This window comes from Dipteris shenzhenensis, chromosome 21 (genome assembly GCF_047967505.1).
Source record: "Dipteris shenzhenensis isolate YYH24624 ecotype China chromosome 21, Dip_SZ_1.0, whole genome shotgun sequence".
Lineage (NCBI taxonomy): Eukaryota > Viridiplantae > Streptophyta > Polypodiopsida > Gleicheniales > Dipteridaceae > Dipteris > Dipteris shenzhenensis.
This window is the reverse complement of record NC_141616.1, coordinates 13301358-13318902: the sequence shown is the minus strand read 5'-3', so window position 1 is coordinate 13318902 and position 17545 is coordinate 13301358. Positions and strand designations below refer to the sequence as shown.

Genomic DNA, 17545 nt, shown 5'->3' with positions numbered 1-17545 from the left:
ACTCCCAATCACATCTGGAAGAAGTCCTGCGGAAGGTTCAGGCCTTTTGCCCTTCTGATCAGCCTGTTTATCATCATTCTTATCATCTGACCTGTCTCTTTTCTTGGATGGGCAATCATAAGAGCCATGTCCCTCTCCTTTGCATATAAAGCTTTAGTTTTGCTCCATGAGTGACTTTTTCTCTTCATCAGATAACTTGGTACGGGGCTGTTTATTAGGCTGTCCATGCCTTTGACCAGCTTTGAATTGGGCTTTTCCTCCCTTTTGAAATGGTGGTTTGCCATAATTTTTATTTTCAGATTTGATGTCCTTCTTATCCTAGTGTTTGGCAGCCCGTTTGCTGTCTTCTTTCTTGCTGTTCATAAAGCCCAAATTCTTCTCCTACATCCATGCATATGCTGTCCTTGTATTCTCAATTAATTGAGTCATAGAACCCACCTTGGTTTTGATGCAATAATCACGTAGCTCACTAGGCAATCCACAACAATACCTCTCTATTTGCTCTTTCAAAGAAACATGCTTGTAAGAGCTCAATGACAACAAAACATTCCAAAACCTCATCAAGATTCTTGCAAAGTTTGTATAACAAGTCATGCCAGTGTGAAAGTACTTCAACTTCAAAAGTTGGAGTAAGCCAAGTAAAAGAGAACACTTGCTTAAATTCCAGCCAAGTAGCAGGTGCATCTCCATGAAGCATAAGGTTGGTGTACCACTGAAGTGCAACCTTCCTCATCTTGGATGCTTCTGTAAACAAACCCCCAAGAAATGCAGCATCAAACTATTGAAGGAATGTGAGGGCTTTGTACATGTCTTGTACTCCATTATATGTCTCAAACTTGACATGAGAACCACCATCCTTAAATTCTTTATATACATTTGATGTTAGCTGTCCCAAAGATTGCTGTATTTTTGCAGCATTCCCTTCACTAGGGAGAGCCATGCTTGGCTGAACATTAGGCATGGGAGCATGTGCTGTGGCTTGCATGCCTGGCTGTGTTCCCACATTGTCATACATGGCTTGCTTTCTATGCCCAGTTGGCGGTGAAATCAACATAGCATCAAAGATAGAATCTGTACCAAAATATTCAGGTTGTTGCCTCAAATATGGCTGAGGTGGCTGAGCCACATTTATGGACTGCACATTATTATTTTGAGGAGTAGAAGTACCCAAACCAAGGCCTTGTGCTGGCTGTACTTTTTGTAACTCTTTCTCAAGTGCTCTTATGGGGGATTCCTCTCTCTTGGAAGTCACTTTCTAAGTCATTTTTTATGGCTGTCCCTCATGGGAAACTAATGCATGAGTGTGCTGTCCGCCATGAGAAGCTGATGCATGTGTGTACTCACTCTTTCCGTGCTTGTGCTTTCTTGATTTCTTCTTCTTCTTGGCATTTGTTTGCACAATCTAAGCCAAGTTTTGAGTTAGTTGAGTCAAAGCAGTCACTACAATTGCAAGCTGCGCATTCAACATAGTAGCATCACTCACTGCTAGAACCAGTACCACCCTTGAGCTGAGTTGTAGCTTCATGTGTGGCTTGCTCAAAAGGCATTTGTTGTGCTCCCTACAGCTGTACACTAGCTGGATCATTAAGGCTTTCTTGCCTTCTCCTTTGAGGAGTTGTGGAGCTCTCTTGCTCATGGGTACTCACCATGTTTATGGCTGTAATATTCAGTTGTCAAAAAGTGCAGCAAAGATATCCTTCCACCAAACTACCGAGGCCCACCTCTTGAGAAAGAGTGTGTGGTATCCCGGCAATGGAACCAATGAAACCGGCCTCTAATTACTCAGAGGGCAGTGGAGCTAAATCTTTAATCACTTCAGCACTTATTTACAGCTCACAAAGCATATATCACAACCATTAACCATTGCATGATCACCATTTGGGCATTTACCCATTTATTCACAAACAAAACCACTGAAAAAGGGATGGAGGCTAGAATGCCCCTGCTCAACAAACATAGACAAGTGCACCCGATTGGCGCCAAACACCGTGAAGCCCCTTTCAATATTTCTTTATATTTCACAGTGAAATGATTACAAGTTGCATCTGGGAGACCTTCCCTGCAACTAAACACGCAGCCCCAATTCATTGAGCCTCCGCAAGGCTTTCAAGCAGAGAACACCATCACATAGGTGCACTTAACCCATAGGCTCAATCCAAAGGCATTCTCTTTTCCGAGTGCAATTCCATTGGCTGTCTAGATGCAATCACACTGCACCCCAGCTGCACTCTCTTTGAGTGGTTTTCACATGGCCAAGAAAGAGGCGGCACATGAGGCCAACCAATAGCTTATGGCAAAAAGAAATTACAGCAGCAAAATCACAACTCACCAAGCCCTGAAAACTCGAACCAAGTCCTCAATAGCCAAGAAGACATAGTAGCTAATGCCCAATTGCATTCTCAACCAAAGAGGAGTGCATAGGCATGAAGAAAGAGCATTTACGAGAGCACTGAAAGATGCAAAAAGAAGCACTTCTATCGCGAAGAAGTAGGCATTCTTGGGCTCAAAAGAAGCGTTCTTCAGAGAGGAATGCATTGAGAAGGTTTTGGAGAAGTTTCATCGCCAGAATGTCCTCCAAAACTGAGAAAAACCAGTCAACTAGCACGTGGGACCACTCAAAATTCAACAGAAAGCTGTAGCTTTGCAAGAGGATAGGCCCAGGAGGCCGTAGAAGCAAAAAGGTCCAAAAAAAGCCACTTTTGCAAATTCGACCAGCAAAAGAAGTGCTCAACTCTGCCCGTTCTACCAAACACACGGAGGGAAAAGCATATCACTGCGAAGGGGAGGCAGAGGGGAAGCCATCGGGCCAAACAGAAGCCGAGGAATCCAAACAGGTGAGGAGTTATGAAGAAAAACGGAATTCAGCTGAAGGAGGCTGAAAAACCAGTCCAAAATCTCAACAAAGGGAGAAGATGAGAGAGAAAACCACACACGTGAAGTTTAGAAGGCCCAGGAAGGTCCAGGAATGGCAAAGGAGCATGTAGAAGGCACTAGAGCCACCTAGAACTCTAGGGGGGCCACTGAAGGTACATTGCCCTCTAGGAAGCCGATTAAAAATACCATGTAATCATTTCCCAACAACCACTCTTTTAATTCCTTGGAATGCCTTTGGGCCTAGGGATTAATTACGCTTATGTGCTAGGCACCATGCCGCATTTAATTACACATTATTAAGCCCATGCTTGGACTTTTAAAACCAAAGTTGTCACAGTCTTGTAGTACATTAAAGTACTTAGAATTTCACGCCCCCGTGACAACCATAACAACCCATATGATATCTTGGTTGTAACCTAGCTCATGTAGTCATCTAAGAAGGTAGGCCCTCGGTACTGTATCAAAGGCTTTGCGCATGCCGAAAGTCGGCCTGCCCCTCTGCTCTGAGTCCCTGCATCTCTGCAAATCGGCTGACCTCTGTATCAAGTATTGATGCATATATCTTAGACACGATATGTCCAATCATGATGGTCCTATATTTTTCCAGGCTCATGGGGTCTCTGCCTTGTGAATGGGTGTGATGGTGTCAAGAGTCCAGGTGCCAAGACAAGCTGCCTCATTGAAGAGCTTTGCAAAGATCAGGGCTAGGACATTAATCTTGTATGCAATAAACTCTATGCATAACCCCTCATGATCCTCCGCTCGGCCATTATGAAGTTTTAGTACTTGAGACTGCCCTTGGTGAAAAGATTGCAGTAGGTAGGACGAGGTAAGTGCAAGAGATCGGAGGCAGGCTAGTGTTGAATGTCATATAGTGTGCGACCGAGCGAGCGAGAGAGAGAGAGAGAGAGAGAGAGAGAGAGAGAGAGAGATGTATTAACATCTGTAGGAGGCCTCACAGGCCTATGAGACAAAGTACAAGACCAAAAGTAACTCATACAAGCTGCTATGGGCTGAAGCAAAGGGTTCACTAAGGCCCTTGCTGAAAGCTAAAGTGCTAAACTAGTGAGTAACATACCAGAGTACAAAATAGTATCACACGCTCAGACCTAGCGCTCCTGGTACACGCCCAGGCTCCATATATCCAAGTACCCTGGTGGTTATCTGATGGGATGTGAGGAGATCTTGTATCTCTGTCTGTCGAGCTGTCTCTTGATGCACCGGAGGGCATGGTCTCCTCAATCTCTATATCCGATGGGCTACGTCAAGGGTGACGCCTCGTCTCTAGTGGTCTCCTCTGAGGAGAGTTGAAATAGACCAAACCTCGAGCATGCGTGCTCTAGTCACTCTCTGTGCCGCATGTGGAGTCTGTGCCTCTCGTCTAGCAGCATCATGGTAGAGATTCTCACTCCTAATCCATGATTTTTTTCATCTCATCAAGCTCCTCTGCTTTAGCATATACCTAGATGAATCCAGGAACATTCCCAAACTCATCCTCTAAAAACACAACATAGTGCAGTTTCAATCTCACGATAGTCACTCATAAGATTGAAAACCATAAACCAGGAACTACCTACTATGACATCCCCACTAACACCATCAGTGCCCAACAGTGGGTGTAGACGATACTATAAAAATGTGCTCTCACACATACAAATCCTCTGTCTCAGCATCCCCGGTAGTTGCCTCAAATGCATAGAAGTATGTAACATGTGTCTATGCTCGGATAATCTCGATGACCTGTTGCATCGCCTCCTGCTGCTCTCAAGTCGATCGCATCAAAATATCTATGTGTCATCACATCTCAATGAGATAGAGCCCAACACAAACCTAGTCGAGAAAATGGATCAGCCGTGTAAGCAGACCAAAGCCATGTCCCTCCTGAAAGAGGTAGTAATATCGCCCTCGCATCTCATAGTACATTGGGCAGACACATAGAAAGTGCTCCCCTGTCTCGACCTCCCCCATCTGGCATAGTCTACAAATCCTCTGCTCTCTAGGTATGCCTGCAACTCTCCCTGCCTCAATCCTCAACTGACGTGACGAGACTCGCAACTGCCCAATGGCCATCGTTAGTGCATGTGAGACTCTCCTATCCTCAAAGTACTCACGTCTGATGACAAGACCATACTCCGACACCCTCAGGAAGTGGTCATGGTAGAACTGGATCTTGGTGGGGAGCTCCTCTCCCCTCAAAGTCCTGGACGTATGGAGCTAGAGAAGGTCCAACCATATGATACGGTTGATCTCATCTCGTGGGATCATCTCAGTTGGTGCATCCATGTTGTACTAAAAGGGGGGAGTCTGTCCATCTAAATGCCATGACTACCAAACCATGTGGATACCCGTGCATACTGCTATATCAACACCGCTTCTGCCAGTCGCCTGGAGAGAGAGGTGTATTGACGTCTTCAGGAGACCTCGCGGGTCTATGAGACAAGATACAAAATATATGTAACCCATACAAGCCACTGTGGGCTGAAACAAAGGGCTCACTAAGGCCCTTGCTGAGTGCTAAGTGCTAAGTGCTGAAAATGCAAAAAGCTAGTACAAAATATAGTAGGAATCAAGAACTGCTCCCAAAGCTCCAAGTACATGTGCAGGTTCTATATAACCTAGCTCCCTGATGGCCCTCTAAGGTGATGTAAAGAGCTCACATATTTGTGTCTGCCGGGCTGTCTCTCATGGTGGCGGGGGGCGCACTCTCCTAGATCTCTATATACAATTGGGCTACATTGAGAGTAATGCCTCGTCTCTAGCGGTCCCCTCTGAGGAGAGCTGAGATAGGTCGGACCTCAATCGTGTGTGCTCTGGTTGCCCCACGTGTCGTGTGTGGTCTCCATGTCTCTCGTCCAGCCACATCCTAGTGACGGGTCTCACTGCTGATCCATAGTGCTCTCGTCTCCTCAAGCTCCTCCCCCTCGGTCTCATTTGGTGCTGGCTCGGATGCGTAAAAATCAATGACGCGTGTCTGTGCTCGGTCTAGCTCGGTGTCCTGAGGCATCAACTGTAGCTGATCTCTGGCCTGCCGCACGAGGAAATCTCTATATCTCCGCATCTCAATCAAGTAGAGCCCAATACAAACCTGTTTGGGAAAATGTATCAGTCGTGTGAGTGGTCCGAAGCCGAGCCCCTCCTAAAAGAGACAGTGGTATCACCATCGGATCTCATAGTAGGCCAAACAGACACATAGAAAATGCTCCTCTGTCTCGACCTCCCCCATCATGCATAGTCTACAAACCCTCTGCTCTCTGGTATGCCGGCCGCTCTCCTAGCCTCAATCCGCAACTGGTGGGACGAGACTCATATCTGTCCGATAGCAATCCGCAAGGTGTGAGACTCTCCTACCTCGAGGTATTGGGGCCTGATGATGAGACCATGCTCCGATATCCTCAGAAAGTGGTCATAATAGAACTAGGTCTTAGTGGGGGAACTCCTGATTCCCCCCCCAAGCCCGAGATGTGTGGAGCTGGAGAAGGTCTAACCATATGATACAGTCAAACTTATCATGTGGAATGAGCTCCGCGGAGAGAAGAAGAAGAAGAAGAAGAATGTATTACCGTCCTCTGGGGGCCGAGAAACCGACCCATGGGACCCATGAAAATCACAATACAAGTGTCTCCCTTCTTTTATGGAAGGGGTAGGAAAACAACTATTCTGAAATACATTGAGTAATACAACATTCCCGATATTGAAGAATCTTGGCAATAAAATTGCCCAGAGTGGCTATATGGGTATGTGAAAGCAAGCTTGCGAGAGAGAGAGAGAGAGAGAGAGAGAGAGAGAGAGAGAGAGAACTTCTCATACTCTCAAGAAAGGTATGCTTGTCTCTTTTGGGGGGCTTAAACGTACGCAAATGTAGGGTAGGAAAAAATATTATGTCCGCAGCAAACAAAAAAATTAAGAGCATTCCGAATGCAAGCTGATGGAGTTTTCTTCATTGGAACATACCACAATTGCACCCTTGTTGTTCAGAGTGACCCCAACCTCGTCCAGCCCCAAATTCTGCACAAGGAAAATTAAAGTGTCACTAAATTTAGCATTTTTGTTACATATCTGCATAAAGCCTACTATACTTTGCATTCTATAATAATACAACATGTGTGTGGCCCTGACGTTGTACATTCAGGCATTACCACTTACAACATCTGCCCAAAAGTTGTACACCCACAACCCATTGCGCAGCAGAATACAAACCTCACAGTTCCCAGTCTATAGACACCAAAACACTAAACTATTGTCCCTCTTAAAATCAAGTCAAAAAATAAGGATATTGAAGCAAATAACGACTTGTTATCTTATCAGCCTTCCACCTTAACTAAAGAATGAAAACCGGGGTTACAAACAGTTCCAAAATTATAATGTTAGAAAGAAGAACCCGCTTCCAAAGGAATGAAACCATGGGTCTATCTTCATGCAAAGCACAGTAGCAATGTCTAACCTCTTCAATACTGTGACAGTATTAAGTAATAATTCCTTTCTTTCGGGAATAATAAAGATTTTATTGTGTCTTACCCAGAAGTTTGTCCCAGCTTGGGGAACTTCAGAGGAAGCTGCTTTACTCACTATGGATTTAGCCTCCAGAGCCCGTGTGGTGAATTTAGTAACTTTTAGCCTCTGCTTGGTACATCATTTCATGCTGGTGCTTCTCACAATCTTGCATTGATCAGATTAGGAGATTTATATGAAACTTCCTTTGGTCTGGCCTGGAGCTCACTCTCATCTTGCCCTTGCATCAGGGTGGCCTTAAATATCATTGATCCTGACATCCAATGCAGAGCCCTGTTAGGCAAGCCAGACATTGAGGACTTCTTTCTTCACACAGGTGTACTCCCTACAAAGATGGTGAGAAAGGCCGAACACTAGATGGATCTTCACAGATGCACACCTCAGACTTTCATCAACCCCCCTCTTGACAGCAGTTATCAGAACCTACCATCAGATTAGAGCATCTCATTTCTCCTGAGAGTCAAGGTGAGAGGGAAAGACAACTCATCATGTGAAGGACCTCTTTGTTGATGACTTAGGATGTCCACTGGTTTATTCAGAATACATGCAGTAGGCCAGATGGGAGAGGGAGAGAGGGCATGTCTCCACTATGGGAGCAATTCAAGCAATTGCCCTCGTCAGAACACCATAACATCACTCAAGATCCGCAAGGCACTCACAAACCCCACAGATTGGCACAGCCATAACACTATGGATTGGCCTTTGTCCTAGTTGTCTATAAATGCATGGATGCTGAGGGCCTTGTCAGGCTGAGTAAAGAGTCCTCCACGGGTTAACAAGCCATGCAGTACTTGCCAAGGCTGTATACCTTTGGAAGAGTGGGCCATGTTCCCAAGTTGGATCACCATTTAAGTCATCACTTTGGGCACTCAATCAATCGTTGGGGGGTGTGGAAAAAAGGGTGCCGAGAATGTGAACCGGGATCTATGGCTAGTCTCACACAGTTTGATCCATAGATCTTGTATGAGGAGAAAGTAGATCAAACAGCACTTTTCTCATAGCCAAGGGACCTGTTTGATCTAAATGCAGTGCCTCCCTCCTTGCACATAACATAGAGGCCCCATAGGCCCCGCTTGGGAAGTCATTGCTAGTCTCACCGCATGGCAGATTTTGGAGATCTACATGCACAAAGGTCCTGAATGGGACTCAAACCTTTCTTTCGCACTGATCAAGCAGGATATCTTACATACCTCATGGGCATTGGAGCATAATACAGGGTCCCTCACATGTAGTAGTGGCTAGGGGAGCGGCCTTCATGAGAGAGAGTGGGACCATGGTTTATTCTTCGCACTCACAGGCACAGGGCCTTTATGGCAATTCCTCACTCCATATTGATTACACCAGCCTCATAGAATTTTATATATATACCTTTGTAAGACTAGAATATATCCAATCATAGAAATTTAGATTTTTTGTCCAAAAATCTACACAAAAAATAAAAGAGAAAACGAAGAGATGAAAAAAGAGGTAACAAAAACTTTTTGAAAAACAAAAGGAAGACATACTTAGCAAGCAAAGCAACACTTATGTCATCATCAGTGCCCAAGCATAGGCAGCTATACAAGGTTTCTAAAGACCCCTGGAGTCTCTTGGGCAAACCTAGTGCTTACTAGAATACGTCAAATAAACAAAAGAAAAAGAAAACAAGAAATAAAGAAGAAAGGGAGAGGGTGACTAAGCAAAAATAAACAAGCAAATCAAGAAAAAAAATCTTCCAAAAAACGGGAATAACTCTCTCTCTCTTATTTAAAACATAAAAAACTAAATGGACCCCTTACACTTATGTATCGCTTCCTACAAAGATGCAAAACTGCATTCCTAACTTAGAAAGCACATGCATACTCAATCAAACTCTCTTTTGAAAACGGGCTATTCAGCTCCCCACTTTTTTTCAGCTTATACCTAGATGAATCCAAGAACATTCCCAAACTCATCCTACACAACATAGTGCAGTTTCAACACGATAGTCACTCATAAGATTGAAAACCATAAACTCCATCATGCATAGCAGGGACTAGCTACTATGACATCCCCATTGATGTCATCAGCGCCCAACAGTGGGTGTAGACCATAGTATAAAAATATGCTCTCACACATACAAATCCACACCCCCACACATGCTTCAACATCCATTTATACAAAGTCTTCGTACTGAGTTTCTGTGCGCACTCCAGAAGTGAAGGGCAAACTCAGCCATGACGAAGGCTAGCACTAAAGGAGAAGGCTTATGTTCAATCATTCTAAACATGCCTAAAGCCGATACACCATAGATAAAAGACTTCATATCTAAGATTGTTTTCAGCTTATGTTCAATCATTCTAAACATGCCTGAGGCCGATACACCATAGACAAAAGACTTCATATCTAAGATTGTGCGTACTTTTTTCATTATTTTCTTGGATTATACCTCTTGTGTACTAGTAAAGTGATCTAATTACTAAATTGAGTGATGAAAGACTCCTTAGTTGTACAAAGGCGGGAAAATCTATGTAATTGGAAAGAAATGACTCCCATTTTGCCAAATCAGAAATGTTTGAGTCAATGTGAGGCATTTTTATAATGTGTAAACCACTATATTTAGGTTGTTCACGTTTAACATATATATCAACCTCTAATCCTACGGAAGATTCAGAAAGTCTAAGATCTAAGAAAGCACAAGAATCCCCTCTTGAAGTGCAGTTCAGTTCACAAGAGTCACGAAAACAGATTCCTTCTCCAAAAGCACAAGCGTCTTTGTACATAAAGTCTTGAAAGTCAGGAAAATCTGGTACAAATAAATCATCTATAAAATGGGGCAGGGATTGATAGAAATAAGACGTTTCATAAACTCAAATTCATAAGTGAAAAGATAAAAGTTTGCTAAAAAGACAGCACAATTAGTGCCCATGGGGATTCCTATAATTTGTTGAAACAAAGAATCACCTACTGTGACGTAAAGATTTCTAAAAGAAAATCTATCCAAGAGCAAACATCTTCAACAGTTACTACCTTTGTGTATCTTTTCTTTTTAGAATCGATGTCATGATCTTTATTATTTAGCTAGAAAAAGTCAAAACATAAAGCTGCGTTCATAGAGTTCTGTCATGATTTCATGTATTTCGGCCCTACTTAATAGAAGTTCATTTTCTTGCAGCCAAAAAAAAGAAAAACAAAAGGGAAAAAAGAACACTACATAGATGCCCCCCCCCCCCCCAAAAAAGCCCCAACCCAAAATCTACCAAAAGTGGATTGAGGTCATTCTCCGACACAGACAAAACAAAGCCTCACAATAGAGTAGACACAAAGAACTAGCAACAAAGTCCACCTTGAGGATATTGATAGAATTAACCACCGCATGCGCATGTTCTATGTGTGTGTGCAGGGAGGGCATCTTTTTTTTTTAAAGTTTGTGCGCACCTCTCTCTCTCTCTCTCCGCGCTTGTCAGGTGTAGAGTAGCCGCTAGGAGGGCACGACGGAGTACTCCTCCAAACAGTAGACAGCGATCTATCACAAGCTTCTTGCCTACACGGCCTAGCCAGGCCTAGCCAGTCACAGGGCATACCTTGATGTTTCATGCCATGTGTGTGCTGCATTGTATTGTATGGTATCAGATCATATTACATCTGTTATGATGATGATGACTATGGCAATATGTATGATGATGGCATTGACTATGTCTACACAGTTTTCTAGCATGGGTTAGGATTCTCACTAAGTAGCTCCACCCTTTTGCTCCTTGTATCGGGTTTTCTATCAATCTCTTCCGAAGACTTTAATAAACTCTCTCTCTCTCTCTCTCTCTCTCTCTCTCTCTCTCTCTCCATGACCAATGCTTCTGAAATCGCTGCAATGCTTCAATTCTTCAATTCGTCCCTCTCTGAGAGAGCGGATTCAAGTTTTGCTCTAAATTATCCTTTGCTTTAGTTCTCTTCCAAAAGTTGTCACCCGGTTCCACTTGATCGAAAGCATTATACTTGTAGACTGGCATTCTCTCTGGGACTTCTAGAGGCTGATAATGAGTTCCTCCAAATCTCGGTTTTCATGCTCTGATTCAACATTCTGCATTCAAAACAACAGAGCCTTGAATTCACAATTCTCTCAAATGATACTCAGCAATGTGGATATGCGAATGTCACAATACTCTAGCTGTTCTTCCAGCATCTGGACTTTCACTGCCTCTTGCTTTGCCTGTACATTATACTTTGCTGCCTTCAACTGTTCGACAGGCTCATTGTTACAATCTGAAGCTTGAGTGCTCAAAAAATGACCAAGCCCCCCTTAGTTTACTCAGATAGAGTCTCTAGCTTGCTCAGCCACCCTCCCTTGGTCGAGAAACCTATTGCAATTGGTAGCGAGAGCCCTTCCAAATAATCTGTAAACACTGGCTATTTCCTTCAAGCCTTGACCTAAAGGCACAAACCCAGCCCAATGTGGCTTGAAGATACAAATTTTGGAACCTTTCATCTTGTTGATGAAGACTATACACTCTGATCTACAAAGTAATATAAGAGGGAACAAGAGGTTGCATCTAACGCCGGGAGGGTAGGCAGTCCCTAGATGCCATCAGTGTAAATACCTTTACTATAAAAATCCATCCAAAAGTTGTGGTCTTTTGCTTAACATAATGGAATTTTTAGAGCCACTAGGACCTTAATTCGAATGGCATATCTGTTTGAAGATCTTCTCAGGATAGGATGCTCCACAAACATCATTGAGAAAGAGGGAGATTGCATGCAATACTTTTATGTGCAAGCTCGACTAGCTACAAAATATGAGAAGTTAGGGTTATGAATGTAATGATGAGGAGGTAGAGAATGATGAAGAGAAAACTTACCAGAAAGCCCCTTAAAGGTATAGACAATTCATTATCTTGCGCTGTTCATCACTTCTCAACCAGCTTGTGCCCACCCATATTTCCCTATCTATTAAAATGTTTCTTTACCAAAAGAAAAGAAGTCCCACAAAAAAGCTATTTGTTTCCCTCTAAAACAGGGGACCAAGGATTATCACATATTTCTCTGATTACCTACAGCATAGCATGACATCGTATATTATTCCAAAGCTAAAGTTCATATTCCTTTCCCAAACCTGAGAATGTTGAGTTTCTAGTACTTCTCCACTTAAGTTGATGAAACAAAAAACAATCACAAAATCTCCTACATATCAAACAAAAAATGTAGCCATGATAATCATATTCTAGAAATATGGATACTTTGCAGTTTTTAAAAATAGGCATAGAGAACCATAATGTCACAAACTCTCAACACAAACATACATAGCAGAAACAATAAATGGTTGAGAGTTCTTCTAGAGATGTATCACGACATCTCTCTGAATGCCTGAATGAGAGGACTAAACATACTAACAATACCATCATAAATCCCTTGGATTTAATGCCAATTCTAGAAACGAAATTCCCTCAACATTTGCCTTCTCTATCCCATTGACTCCTAAAAGAGATGCATTTGAAAGGAAACCTTGCCCACTCATTAACATTATTTCGATTAATTTAAGTGGCAAGTGATGACCTTAAGTGTCTGGCATACCTTGGTATTAGGCATGCGGCCAGTTGCAAACATAATATGCGAGAAGGACTGTTCAGTGCTCTTAGTGGTCTTTAGAGACAGAAGCCCATCACTATCCTTCTCTATGGAAACAGGAGACTCTTCAAAGTGAAAGTTGATACCTCTCAATGCCATCTGATCTGCTACAAAATCCCTAATCTGCAATAGCAAGGACCGATGAGCATAACTAGTGGGAAAGGATAAATGTATAACCAATAAGCAAACAATGTGTAGCAATATCATATAACTATGACCCTGCCAGTCTCACCTCTTCATCAAATCCTCTTAAGACTTTCTTCCCACGAACGAACACATGAACCTCACTCCCAAAACCATTGAAAATGCCTGCAAATTCTAAAGCAATATAACCACCTCCAACGATCCCAATTTTCTGAGGGCATGATGGTAAATCCAAAGCTTCATCTGAGATAATTGCAAACTCTTTCCCGGGAATGTCCGGAACAAAAGCACGCCCTCCAACTGCCACTAGAATATATTTTGCTCTGTAATATTTCCCATTCACCTCCACTGTGTGATCATCAACAATCTAGAACCAAAGCACCCACCAATTGTGTCACAATTTTACAAAGGCTTGCATGCTTCTGAAACCATGAAACAAATATGTCCATCTCAAACCTTGAAGACATACAGCATTTTAATGATCCATCAAACCCCAGCACCATGTTAAGAATAGCATGTCCAACGTATCTGTAATGTTTCCTAAGCCTTACAATGTCCCAACCAAAACTAACAAAAGCTACCGATTATGTGCATGCTTTAATAGTTTACAAAGCTTTTAAGATCTAAACTAGCATGTCCCTAACTATGTATTACAAACTGTAAAATCTCAAGAGCTAACTACTGAGGTACATGTACTCTCTCAGGAAAAAAAAAACCTCTCTGCAACAGAAAAGCAGGTAAATCATTTACAAGAATAATGCCTGCCTAATGTCTGATGGCAGACCATCAATCCTATAAGTGAAATAAGAAAACCTAAAAATCGCCTCCAAATACATTATGGTTTAGGTTTTCAACACAACATGCAGAAAGAAAGAAAGAAAGAAAGTTTATTAAAGTCTTCGGAAGACCGATGGGTCTATGAGACTGTGAAAATCCTGATACAACGAGCTGTGGTAGTGGAGCTACTAAACGAGCGTTCATACCAATGCAAAATGCAAAAAATGCAAAAATGCATAATGGCAGTACTAAGTCCTAAGTACAACATAGTCATGTTGATGGTCGACTATATATATCAATCTCAGCATCGTCATCAATATCATCATCATCCCAGCAACAGCAAGATATCAGGATGGATGAGGCAGTGGAGGCATGAAGTCGGCAATAGAGTGCTGTCGGCCACTCAGAGGTGCGGTCCTGGCACGTCTCCTGGTCATAGCTTTGCGTCTAACCAGGGCTATTGTGACCCCCGTCGGTTGGGCTCCGACTCTAAACAAGGAGGGGATGTCTCCAAGTGTGATCTGTGTGTCGACCCTCTGCCTAAGCTGTCGGGTCACGGGCTCCGGGTCACAGTCATGTCGAGGCCTCGTCTCGTTGGGGTCCATGTGATCTAGCTGAAAGAACTCCATGATAGAGCTCTGAGAGGGATCAACCGAGGAAGAAGTCTGCTCCTATCTCCGTGCTCAGAGTATCCTCTCACGGTGTCTAAGTGCCTCATGAATGAAACCTGCCAAACACCGCTAGTCTGGGTAGGAGAGGAAATGGGCTAAAATCCCATAACTATCTCTGAAGAGGCAGTGGAAACGTCCTCGGATCTCATAGTACACAGGACACCTGAAGATGAAATGCTCCTCTGTCTCAACCTCCTGTATGTCACATAGTGTGCATATGCACCGCTCCCTGGGTAGTCGCTCTGCTCTGCCTCTCTCGATGCGAAGTCTGTGTGAAGAGACCCGGAACTGCCCAAGAGAGATCCTCATCGAGTGGGGTAGGTGAATCTGTGTGTATCCTGGTGGGTCAATGAAACCCTCCGCTGTGATATGTAAGAAGTGATCTTTGTAGAAGCTAAGCTTCACTCGGAGTTCACTCGGTTCCAACCAGGTCCGAAAAGTGTGTAGCTGTAGTAGATCCTCACAGTTAACCTGATTGACCTTGTGTGATAAGAGGGGAGAGAACGGAGCATCCATGCTGTACTGGAAGGGAGGTAGTCTATCCATGTGGAGCCCCAGTCGCTCAAACCATCTCTCTGTACGTGCATACTAGCACCTCTGATCTCCTCCTGCGGCAAGTGCCATAGAAGAGGATAGAGCTATCCATGGTAGCCTGCTACGCCCCGAGGTATAATCCCCATATTCCCTAACTCGATACAGATATGTGATGACCTGAAATGCAGCATCTAGCTGTAAAGGGGGTGACCCAAACTCAGCCTGAATGATCTGGTAAGGAACGGATGACTTACCACGAATCATCCGTGATAGCATGAGAACCTGTAGCCGCTCCACACGGACCCACTCTATATCCGACAAGTCTGGCCCCCAACAAGGGCTGCCGTACATCCCCGCTGGGCGAGCCAAGGAGTCAAAAAGCAACCCCTTGGTGCGTGGATCCTGAAAGTGTGAGCGGAAGCACTGCCTCTCTAGCCTGGCCAATGAGGTATACCCTCTACTCAAGCGTGCCTACATCGCGGGTCTCATGGTGAAGCTCGGTCCGGAGAAGATAACCCCAAGATAAGTGTATGATGAAACTATCTCAACAGATGACCCCGCAAATGTGAACTGCTCCTGACACATGATGGCTCGAGATGTATTGAAGATCATGACCTTGGTTTTACCCAGGTTGACCTTCAAATCATGAGACTCACAAAAGGACAGTAGTGCGTCTAGATGTCTCTGAAGCCCCTCTGCTGAGGAAGACAAGAGAGCCACGTCATCTACATAGAGCAAAATATGAATTAGCGTGCCCGCAAGAGAGCAACCTACACCCCCTCTGTATGCATCACTGTCTCAAGCTCGTCAATGTAGAGGCCAAACAAGGTAGGCGACAAAGGACACCCTTGTTTGACCCCGATGGTACTCATGATCTCATCTGTCCACCCGGATCCTGCCCGAACTCTGCCAGAAACTCTCTCATGAAGTGCCATGACAGCCCAAATGATCTCCTGGTCATAACCCAAGTCCTGTAGGCGCCGTATGAGGCGGGCTCTCGGGACCGTGTCAAATGCCTTGCGAAAATTCACAAAGCAATAATAAACCCTCTGCTTCCGTGACCTCGCCTCCTCCATGATACATCTGAGCGTCAGAATGTGGTCCATGGTTCCATGATCACACCGGAATCCGGCCTGTCTTGCTGCTCTGAATACTCGACACTCTACAAGTTTGCAAACCTCGGAGTCAAGTACTGATGCATAAATCTTGGACATGACATGTCCAATCATAATGGTCCTGTAGTTCTCCGGGCTCATGGGATCCCCTACCTTGTGGATGGGTGAGATAGTGTTAATGGTCCAAGTGTGTGGAAATCCCAAACAAACCGCTTCATTAAAAAGCTTTGCTAAGATCGGGGCTAGGACGTTAATCCCATATGCAATGAACTCAGTGCATAGTCCCTCATGATCCTTCGCTCGGCCATTATGAAGTTTCATTACAGCATCCTTTACCCCTCCTCTAGTGAAGAGGGTGCAGGATGTGGGACGAGGCATGTGTGAGAGACTAGGGACTGGCTGATTTGGGATGTCATAAAGTGTGAGTGCATAATCGATCTGGGTGTCAGTGAGTGGCGGAGGGGACCGTCCTTCTAGAAATCTCTGCCAGAAGTCTTTAGAGTTGTTACTAAACAAAATGTTCAGTAGCTCCTCCTCGTTTCGACGAACGAAGTCTAGTTTCTTCCTCCACACCAGTCTACGGTATTCACGTAGCGTATCTCGCGCGCTCGGAAGACTATTTTTGGTTTCGAATCTGAGTTGACGGCGTAAGGCCTTACACTCATCATCGTACCAACTATTACAGGGTACATTTCCAAGGGGTGGTGGGCGGGTGGAGCGGGTGGAGCGGAAAAAAGCGTGAATGGCAGCCTCGTGTAGTGAGCAGGTGACAAGGGCAGCACGATCCTCTAAAAGGGGTATGAAGTCAATATAAGCGAGAAGTATGTACAGATGGCCAGAGTAAGAAGGTGAGTGATCCCAATCAAAGCGTATATCGTGGTAGGTGGAGTAAGCACTCAGTGGGGTGGAAGGTGCTGTGCGAAGGGAGGTGGAGATGCGAAAGAAAAGGTATGTATGATCAACCCCTAGGGGGAGAGGTGCTACAGTGAAGTCAGTAATGCGAGATGTGAAGACAAGGGATCCCATGATGTAATAATCAACACTGGAGCCCCCCCCATGTGGAAAGCATGTGAAACCACCTGAAGCGGGCCATCTGTCAAGACCATTATAGATAATGAGATCATGTATCCTGCCTAGGTCTAATAGGGCCTGCCCATAGGATGAGAATGGACCTCGCCTGTCAGCCGAAACCCGTAGCTATGACATGACTCTGTTGTACTTAGGACTTAGTACTGCCATTCTGCATTTTTTGCATTTTGCATTTTGCATTGGTATGGACGCTCGTTTAGTAGCTCCACTACCACAGCTCGTTGTATCAGGATTTTCACAGGATTTTCACAC

At 44.2% G+C, this 17545-nt stretch overlaps 1 protein-coding gene across 3 annotated transcripts in view; it reads right to left on the bottom strand.

Annotated features, from left to right (window-relative positions):
• GR (glutathione reductase) overlaps positions 1–17545 on the bottom strand; it is a 90656-nt gene that overhangs the window by 60889 nt on the left and 12222 nt on the right. For all 3 annotated transcript variants that reach the window (XM_087392239.1, XM_087392241.1, XM_087392240.1), the window contains exons 3-5: positions 13196–13474; positions 12910–13086; positions 6826–6879 (exon numbers count right to left, since the gene is read on the bottom strand). In XM_087392239.1, the coding sequence (XP_087248365.1) occupies positions 6826–6879; positions 12910–13086; positions 13196–13474 (510 nt within the window). The remainder of the gene's footprint in view (positions 1–6825; positions 6880–12909; positions 13087–13195; positions 13475–17545) is intronic.